This window comes from Colobus angolensis, unplaced genomic scaffold (assembly GCF_000951035.1).
Source record: "Colobus angolensis palliatus isolate OR3802 unplaced genomic scaffold, Cang.pa_1.0 Scaffold87, whole genome shotgun sequence".
Lineage (NCBI taxonomy): Eukaryota > Metazoa > Chordata > Mammalia > Primates > Cercopithecidae > Colobus > Colobus angolensis.
The window spans coordinates 3,775,355-3,784,811 of NW_012122598.1; the positions used below are offsets into that span (position 1 = coordinate 3,775,355).

Sequence of the window (9,457 nt, forward strand, 5' to 3'; positions counted from 1 at the left end):
CCAGTACCTCCGTTGAAAATGCAGAAATCACCGGTCTTCTGTGTCACTCGCGCCGGGAGTTGGAGACTGGAGCTGTTCCTATTCGGCCATCTTGCCGGAACTCTTTTTAAGAAAATGTTTTTTAAAAAGGGAAGGCTGCTCCCTCTTTTCAGTGGCCCTTCCATTGCAAGCACTCCTTCTTTCCACCAATGCTCCCTCCCAGAGCACAGCTATCTTCCCCTACCCTCCAACACATTTTTCCTACCAGAAAACATGCTCCTCAGCAGGACACTGCTAGTTAAGTACCATTCTCTCCTGTTTCTCTGTCTCCTCTCCTGGTTTCTCCCTGGATTTCCAAGATTGGAAAAATAAAATGCTTTCCACAATTCCAAAACAACTCTGAGTTTCCACTGGGTGGAGTGCTGAGGATAGAAGAGTAAGGAAAGCAACCTCAAGCAAGGAGGCAGAAAAGAAGAAAGCAAGGGGTTAGAGGACATAAAAGCTGCTTTCCATAATCTGAGTCCTGCCCTGAGAATCTCTACCCAGCAGAACCTTCTTAAACACAGCACAGCTTAACAGAGACAGAGCCATAGTCTCAACCTTCTCTGGGGACACCTCTGGATATCACACTAACTCAAAATATCATTCTCGTTTACCACCTTCTGACCTAGGGAATAAAACCTCCTAGTCTGGGGACCTGCTTCCCTCACTTACCTCCTCCTTGGACATCTGTCCTTAAAATGTTGGCCTAGGTAATCCCAGCACTCTGGGAGGCCGAGACGGGCGGATCACAAGGTCAGGAGATCGAGACCATCCTGGCTAACATGGTGAAACCCCGTCTCTACTAAAAATACAAAAACTAGCCAGGCGACGTGGCGGGCGCCTGTAGTCCCAGCTACTCGGGAGGCTGAGGCAGGAGAATGGCGTAAACCCGGGAGGCGGAGTTTGCAGTGAGCTGAGACCCGGCCACTGCGCTCCAGCCTGGGCGACAGAGCAAGACTCCGTCTCAAAAAAAAACAAAAAAAAATGTTGGCCTAGAAGAGTAGATTGCCTATTCTGAGGCACATACACCTAAAATAGTACCTGTCTTCCTACTCTAATGGAGCTTCTTAACCTAAAATGTTTTCCTAAAATGTTTCTTAACCTAAAACATTTATCATACCTAGTCCACTCCATGCTACAAAATAGACATCATTCTAAAAGTATTCATTCATTTCATTCATTTGGCAGATATTGAGACCCTACTCTGTTCAGGGCACTGTGCTGGGTCCTAGGAATGTAATGGAGCCCCTGCTCTTTGGGAACAAACAGTCTAGCAGAAAAGACAATAGATCAACCAATAATAATAAAGTATGATAAAGGCTGTAATGTAGGGAAGGGAGGTCAGAGCTCAATACTGTGATATTACATAGCAGGAACACCTAACCTCATCCAGAAAGAGTCCTAGAAGGCTTTCCAAAGGAAGCGACACAAGAACTGGGACTAAGGATAGGTAGGAGTTAGCCAGGAGATGAGGAAAGGGGAGAGTGTTCAAATCAGAGTGAACAATGGTAGGAAGGACTGGAGGTGAGACAAAACATGGTAGGTGATTTGAGAAACTTGAATGAATACGATATTTGATATATTCATAATACTTCTAGTCAGTGATTCCATTTGAAATGTCATTCTTCAGCCAATAAATTCCCACTACAGAGAAGTAGGCTGAAAGAAAGAGGATGCCTCATTGCTTTACATAACTTCTACCCAATAAGCAGCATTGCTGTAAAACGTCCCAGGACTTACCGCCCGGTGCGCTGAAGTTCTGGCCCACTGTGACCCCCATGTGGTTCCTGTTCTATGTGGCAAACATTTCCATTTGGAACTCCAGGCATTTTCCTTTTTTCCTTTTAACAGAAGACTACAAAATTAGTAAAGGTAACATCTATCTTTCCATCCTGCTATCAGCAAGGAGTGGCAATGGGATAACCCAAAAGCAACCAAAAATGCCCAAGTGTTTGTAGCTTTCAAATACACTTACTGACTTGATGCAACTTATTGACGTTACTGAAACACACACACACATACCCCATAATTTCTCTTCCTGTTCCATAGTACCTGACTCCTAACAAAGCCTTGCCTAGAAAGAGAAAAATGGGGGCTTTGGCATCAGATATGACCTAAGTTCCAGTTTCACATCTGCCCCTGTGTAATCTTACTTTACCTTAAAATCTTGTCCTAGAAGATAATTTTATTCCTCATTTTGTAAAACTAGAGATAGCAATATCTTTTAAGGGATGTTCCCGGGAAGGCTGAATTTGCATATATAAAGCACCTGGCTGGTGTCTAGTACACAGTAGGAGTTCCTTTCCCATCTTTAATATGTCAGAAAGATATCAGACATTCTATTTGCTCTCTTTATACAACTTGATTTTTTCATTTGATGACTTGTATACAATGTAGTCACAAGAAATGTTCTCCCTTCTCTCTGCTATTTCACATCAATCCTTCAAAATTTGGCTTAAAATTCATCCTCAGGTAATCCTGACTAACCCCATCACACCTGAGCCAATTTATGTTACGCAAATTCTTTTTTTCCTTTTTTTTGAGGTGGAGTCTCGCTCTGTCACCCAAGCTGGAGTGCAGTGGCACCATCTCGGCTCACTACAACCTCCGCCTCCCAGGTTTAAGCAATTCTCCTGCCTCAGCCTCCCAAGTAGCTGGGATTATAGGCACCCACCACCACACCCAGCTAATTTTTATAATTTTAGTAGAGATGGGGTTTCACCATGTTGGCCAGGCTGGTCTCAAACTCCTGACCTCAGGTGATCCACCTGCCTCAGCATTCCAAAGAGCTGGGATTACAGGTGTGAGCCACGACACCCGGTCCAGATTCATTTCCATTACTGTTTTGATATTCTAGGTGCACCAAAACAGGGCTGCATCTTGATATATTTAGCATATACCCACATGGTCTTTGCTTTGTCCATGGTGGGCCGTCAGTAAGTGACAATAGCCACATTGGCTGATGTGCATACATTACCTGGGAAGGGACGTTTTTAGGTGGCTCAATTCTAATGGAGGGATCCCACTCTCCTGGAGGGAGCACCGTCACCTGGTCTAGGAACTCATCAATCCCCGCCAGGAGATCATCTCGCTCTTTTGCTTTATATGCTACATCATGAAAAATCTACGGAGAAGAAAAAACCCTCAGGAAAGTTAAAAGTAACTTTACATGAAACAATCACCAATGGATATGGTGAAAAATGAATACAACCTCTTGATTTTTACCTCTGTCATGGGGATCTGAGATGCAGAAAACTTTAGCAGTCAGAGAAGTACAAGGATAAAAGGATTTAAAAAATGAGTGTGGAAATGAGATGCATCAAAAAGAGCTAAATATATGTCTGCTAGTATAAGAAGAGATAAGACATGACTCTAAAGTTGTACAATTATGTTACCTCCACAAAGGATGGAAGGAAAGGCAAGATGTATGAAAAAAAATTTTTTTAAATCAGTTTTCCCAGGTTGAGAGGGAAATTTTCTTGATCATGAAGGTTGGAAACACTGGATGGAATTACTAATGAAGGTCCTTCATGAATTAAGCCTACCAATCAAAGAAAGCTGATAAAAAACAGGCCACACCTCCCTCTGCTGCCTAAGGCATATGACTTGAAAGCCCTACTTTGCAGTTTACCAAGCAGTGCAGTCCTTATTAGAGTATGCACTGTGGGTTCTATGTCAAAATGTCAAAATGTCTGGTTGTTTTGGTACAGACTAGTCAAGACATTCACACTACACTGCCTGAGGTCATACCCATGACTTTATACAAACTGGTCTCATTTAGTGGAACAGGAGTGAGGTTTCTATATGTAAAGAGCTTGAATGTATTTAATTAACCATCCTCTCTTGAAAGTTAAGCCAACCTTAATATATTTCGCTCTATATCCTACTTGGCAATAATAGTTTCCCCAGAAAAAGATTTCTCTGCATTCTTGATTACTCAAAAAAGGAGAGATAACATAGAAAGAAAAATCCTTTAGAGCTTGGTCCTTCCACACTAGGCTCTCAGAGAAGTGCCCTGAACTACTTCCCAGCAGACATTGCAATGGAAAGTATTTTATCCCCAACAATTAGCATAGTGCCTGGCACAGAGTAAATATTCAATAAATATTTATGAGATGGAAGACTGAAGCACAAGTTGCACATACCTCATCTGTCATGATGGTGGCCATGGATCTGCCAATCTCATGGTACTGCTGACCTTTCCCTGCTGGACCCAATAAGATAAACAAAAATCTGGCAAAACACACAGAGGAGGAAATTATGTGAGTAAATATAAAGAAGGGCTATTAGTACTCTCTAAACAGCATAAGATTTCTCTCTCCTATCATACAGAAATCATCACTGCACCTTCAAAAAAGAAAAAAAAAAACAAGGAGACAGTAATGAAGGAGCACTTTGAGTTGCCTTGACCTAATAATAGCTCTACTATGGGCATTGGAAGCTATTGTGTGGCATCATTCAATAATGTGGTTACATTTCTTAGGGTTTCCATAGACACAATTCCTAGCTGTAGAAAATATGCTTTTTCAAAACATGGCACTGTGGTGCAAATTCAAGGTTGTCTGAATTCCACTTATTGTTCTAATAAGAAAATGATGGGGAGAGGAGAGGGATAAGGAAGTTGAAATCATCAAGCCTTACATAGGAGTCTAAATGTGTTCTGGACATCTGAATATTCTCTGTAAGTAGCAGGGCTCCGAATCACCAGCATCACCACCTTCAGAGTGCATGAATAGCCTTTTGAACAAATGCTTGTATATCTGCAAACCATGCAAACCCTGCCAGAATTGTGTAAAGGGAAACAAATACCTTTATTCAGAGACGTTTCCCTGGAATACGGCTCTATAGAACTGAGAAGATAAGATTTGTCTTCCTATTTTAACAACCTATTGGCCCTTGCTATGTCCCGTGAATGGTCTCAATTCTCTATTTCCAAGGCTGTAGATACTGTGCAGTCACAGCCTGAGAAATCTCAGAATTCCTTTTCATGGTGGTTAATCAAATATACCTCAATTTTCTGAGATTACTGATTTTTTTTAAAAAAAGGACAGAGTCTCACTCTGTCACCCACACTGGGGTGCCATGGTGCCATCCTCGGATTCTAGCTCATTGCAGGCTCAAACTCCTGGGCTCAAGTAATCCCCCGCCTCAGCCTCTCAAGTAGCTGGGATTAGAGGCACACACCAGCACATCTGGCTTTTCTGCTGAATTATAAACACCATTCCTAAAATTAATTAATTCTAAACTTCAGTATTAACTGGTTTCTTCTACCAGCACTACATAAATTTGAATATTAGATACAATGCATGAGTTTTATCTTTGCCTTTACCTTGTTGGGATTGGCACTTCTGTTAGGCCTGAGAGAAGAACAGCTGGAGACAGCCTCACAAAGGCAACAATGGGACGGTCCAAAATATCCACCTCTCCAACCAGGACATTGGAGGCCTCAGCCCCAGTAGGAATTTTTTTCATGAAATGAAGGTCTACCTGAAAGTTCAAAAGAATCCTCTGACAACTTGGGACCCACCACCTTAAATATCATTTTTTAAATTTTTATTTACTTTTTTTTTGAGACAGAGTCTCACTCTGTCACCCACGCTGGAGTGCAGTGGCACAATCTCAGCTCACAGCTCTCTGCTTCCCAGGTTCAAGCAATTCTTATGTTTCAGGCTCCCCAGTAGCTGGAATTACAGGCATGCACCACCATGTAAAGCTAATTTTTCTGTATTTTTAGTAGAGATGGGGTCTTGCCATGTTGGCCAGTCTAGTCTCAAACTCCTGGCCTCATGTGATCCACCCGCCTCAGCCTCCAAAGGTGCTGAGATTACAGGCATTAGCCACGGCACCCGGCCCCATCACCTTAAATATCAATCACCCTCCTCATACCTTACACTCATATGTCATTTTATGGTTAGCAAATGTTTTCTTACACTATTTTATTTGATCCTTACAAAAACCCCAGAAGGAGGATATGACAGACTGTATTCGTCCCACTTAAAGGAAAAAAAAAAAATGAAGTATCTGAAACCCAGAGAGGTGAAGTTGCCTTGCCCAGGACCACAGAGCTTTTAAGGTATAGATTTGGATTTTAAAACCAGGTATTCTTATTTCAATCCCAGTCCCCTAAGCTTCCTCCAAGAGAAATGTTTCTGAAGCTCTGGGTCACATTCTTTCCCTTTTTAAACACTCAAATGTTTTGTCAGGGGTTTCAGGTTTTCTAAATAAAATGGACAGCCCTTATGAGCAGAGAAAGTGATAAGACACTATCTGTGTTTTAGAAACACAGTGTCAAAGATAGACCAGAGCAAGGAGAGGCTAGAGACAAGGAGACCAAGGCTTGGACCAGAAGCTGCAGTGAGGCACTGCTACTACAGAAGTCCTCAGATACCAAAGTCACAGTCCTCAAGGAGAGCTTCAACCAAGAATTAGTTTTAGGAGACATCTGTCTCTAAATAGATATCCAAAATACTGTTTTGGCAAAACCCTTGGGGGTGAGAAGCAACTGCTGGAAAGCAGGCACCAAAAAAATAATTGAAAAATCAAGAGATCTGTGTTAGGGAAGATTCTAAGTAGCTAGTCTCAGTTTTCAGTAGGTTGAATCTGGAGGAAGAAACTGTTGAGTCAGCTTCATCCAGGCTGAAGTAGAAGGGAAAAGACATGCACAGATGGGCCTCCTTTTATGCAGAAAAAGCTCTAGTCTTAGGGAAAGAGTCTTGAAACACTAAACCTTACCCAGATTCCAGCAATTAAACTCTGGATTCCACTAAAAAGAACCATAGGCCTAGAAGCCAATTTCCCACGACTCTGCTCACCTTGCTTAAATCCACAGGACTGTGTTCACAATTGACTCCATTTTTTACCTCAAGATTTGTAGTTGGAACAGACTGAGGAGACACGGTTTGACCTATTTGGAGAAAATCAAACAAAATCCTGAGTCCCTGCCCTTTTCCCCTTCTGACACATCCCACCTAGCATCAGTTGGTTCTGCCTTCTCCTGCAAAGCCTACATAGAAAAGAGGTTAAGATGACTATGAAGTCAAGACCCACACACATCTTTCTCCTTATCTACTAGTTAGTGGTAAGAGGACAGAGCTCTTGCTACTTCTGCACCTTCTTTCTGAACACATTTATGACCCTCTTTTATTTCTCTATTAAGGCAGTGATCCTTCACCAGATGGGCATATGAGAGACCCCCTATGGAAACCTTTTCAAAAATATAGATTCCCAGGCATATCCCCTGCACCTGGTGATTCAGTATGAGTAGAGACCAGGAAATAAATGTAGATGAGACCCTGCCTGGCCACAGGAAAAGGAACCAATCAGCAGCCGAAATTCTGAGTGCTTATAATCCACCATGCATCTGGCTAAGGCTTTACATGGATTAACTCATTGAAGTTCACAATAAATTTGTGGAGTAGGTCCCATTATTACTCTTACTCTATAGGTAAGAAAGTGAGACTTAAAGAGGCTTAGTAGAGTGCCCAAAGTCATACATTTTGTGAGTGGTAAAGCCACAATCACAAGCCTACAAGTCTGACTCAAGAACCTACTCTACTGTATTTTGCCTCCCTAATCTAAGACATTTGTTTGCTCCTAAAACGCTCCAGTTTACTTTCTCTGGTCTCAAATTATCCTCAATGTGGCTATCTCTCAAAAACTACATCAGTTCTGAGGCCACCCTGGGGCATAAGTCCCTCACTTTGGGTCCGTTAAAACCTATCTGAGGAATGCCATGAGAGAGAGATGGGCACCAGTCCCAGTCAACAATCTTACTAGTCTTGAAAAACTATTAAGTGCCTAAGTGGACATGGAAACATATTAGACAAATACAGCCCCTACCCCTAGTAAGTCAGTATCTCCAACTAGTTCCCAATGTCTTATTAATAACGAGAGAAAAATCACCTAATAATCTTACCATGTTTATCCATTGAATGAGGATCAGACTGCTTCTTGCCAACCTCAGCGAAGGAGCGAACAATGGGAATGAGGTTGTTTCTCTTCTTTTCATTCTGATGATGATGCTTTTTGAGAAGGGCTTCCCGCACTTTAACTCTCATGCTGTCATTCAGGTCACTGGACAGTTCTTGCTGATCCAGGATCAGGTCTGGAAAGTAGGCACTCACATGAACACTCAGACTGAGGGTTAATGAACGCAAGGAGGCCAACATCAGGTGGAGTGGGGTAAAGGGCATAGAGTAGGGGGAAGCAGCTCCACTAGGGTCATTGAGGTGCAATTTTAGCTTCATGTCTGAAAGTACCATTTGATGATAGTGACCGCGAAAAGTTATACTTTATTCATGTAACAAATTATTATTATTGGGCATAGAAACTAGTGAGCACTAGCACAACAATTTTTACAAATGAGGAAACTGAGTCCCAAATGCTAGAAAATTCTCCAACGTCTTACATCTAGCAGTTTGCAGAGCTGGGATTCAAATTCAGAACTGTGTAATTTGAAAGTTCACATTATCACCTACTTTGTTCAACAGTCATCTGCCAAATTTCCCCTACATTCCCTTCATCCAAGATTTTAACATTGCTATAATTGTCAAGAAGAACCATAACTGTAGAACTCCAAAGGGATATTTAGAAGAGGAATCTATAAGAAAAATTAAGTTAACCACTAACCCCAGACAGTTACCACCAAGCATCACCTTTAAACCTATCAAGCCCAACAGAGTTGAAGGGGAAAAAAATCTCAATACCTAGGGATAACTGGCAGTCAACATAGCAGTTATCAGTATGGGTTCTGGAGTTAAAGGCCCACATTGTTTCCCTGTTCTACCACTTTCTAGCAGTGTGATCTTGAGCAAGGTATATAATCTCTCTATACTTCAGTTCTTCATCTGTAACATGGAGCTCATATTATCTGTCAGAAGGTTGTTACGGGAAATTAAACGAGATGATATAGAGAGAGTGCTGATTTTCCTTTATGCACTTTACTCTGTATCACTAAAATATTATGAATATATTAGGTACCTGATGTGAAGAATCATAGCACTTTACTTCAGTCCTACATACTACTTCAAAAGCCTCCCAAAAACCTCAACCTATCCTCAATTTCTAATTCCATCCACGACTATCCAAGTACTAGAAGCAATAAATGAGGAAGATCTATTTCATATTCAAGCTGAAGAGCCATATTTCTGTATTTTTAACCTTTATATTCATTGGTTCCTTCCCCCGATATTATAATCATGCTTCAGGACCCTTCATCTTGGGGGAAAAAAAAAGAACATCCACCTCACTTCTCCCTCTATCTATTACCTCCTGTCTCTCTTATCACTTAAAGTTATCAGAAGAAGCTGGGCGCGGTGGCTCAAGCCTGTAATCCCAGCATTTTGGGAGGCCGAGACAGGCGGATCATGAGGTCAGGAGATCGAGACCATCCTGGCTAACACGGTGAAACCCCGTCTCTACTAAAAAATACAAAAAA

At 41.8% G+C, this 9,457-nt stretch overlaps 1 protein-coding gene across 3 annotated transcripts in view; it reads right to left on the reverse strand.

Annotated features, from left to right (window-relative positions):
- SLC4A8 (solute carrier family 4, sodium bicarbonate cotransporter, member 8) overlaps positions 1 to 9,457 on the reverse strand; it is a 128,651-nt gene that overhangs the window by 55,266 nt on the left and 63,928 nt on the right. For all 3 annotated transcript variants that reach the window (XM_011930638.1, XM_011930637.1, XM_011930639.1), the window contains 6 exons: positions 7,937 to 8,125; positions 6,834 to 6,925; positions 5,351 to 5,508; positions 4,167 to 4,254; positions 2,999 to 3,145; positions 1,762 to 1,862 (listed from right to left, as the gene is read on the reverse strand). In XM_011930638.1, the coding sequence (XP_011786028.1) occupies positions 1,762 to 1,862; positions 2,999 to 3,145; positions 4,167 to 4,254; positions 5,351 to 5,508; positions 6,834 to 6,925; positions 7,937 to 8,125 (775 nt within the window). The remainder of the gene's footprint in view (positions 1 to 1,761; positions 1,863 to 2,998; positions 3,146 to 4,166; positions 4,255 to 5,350; positions 5,509 to 6,833; positions 6,926 to 7,936; positions 8,126 to 9,457) is intronic.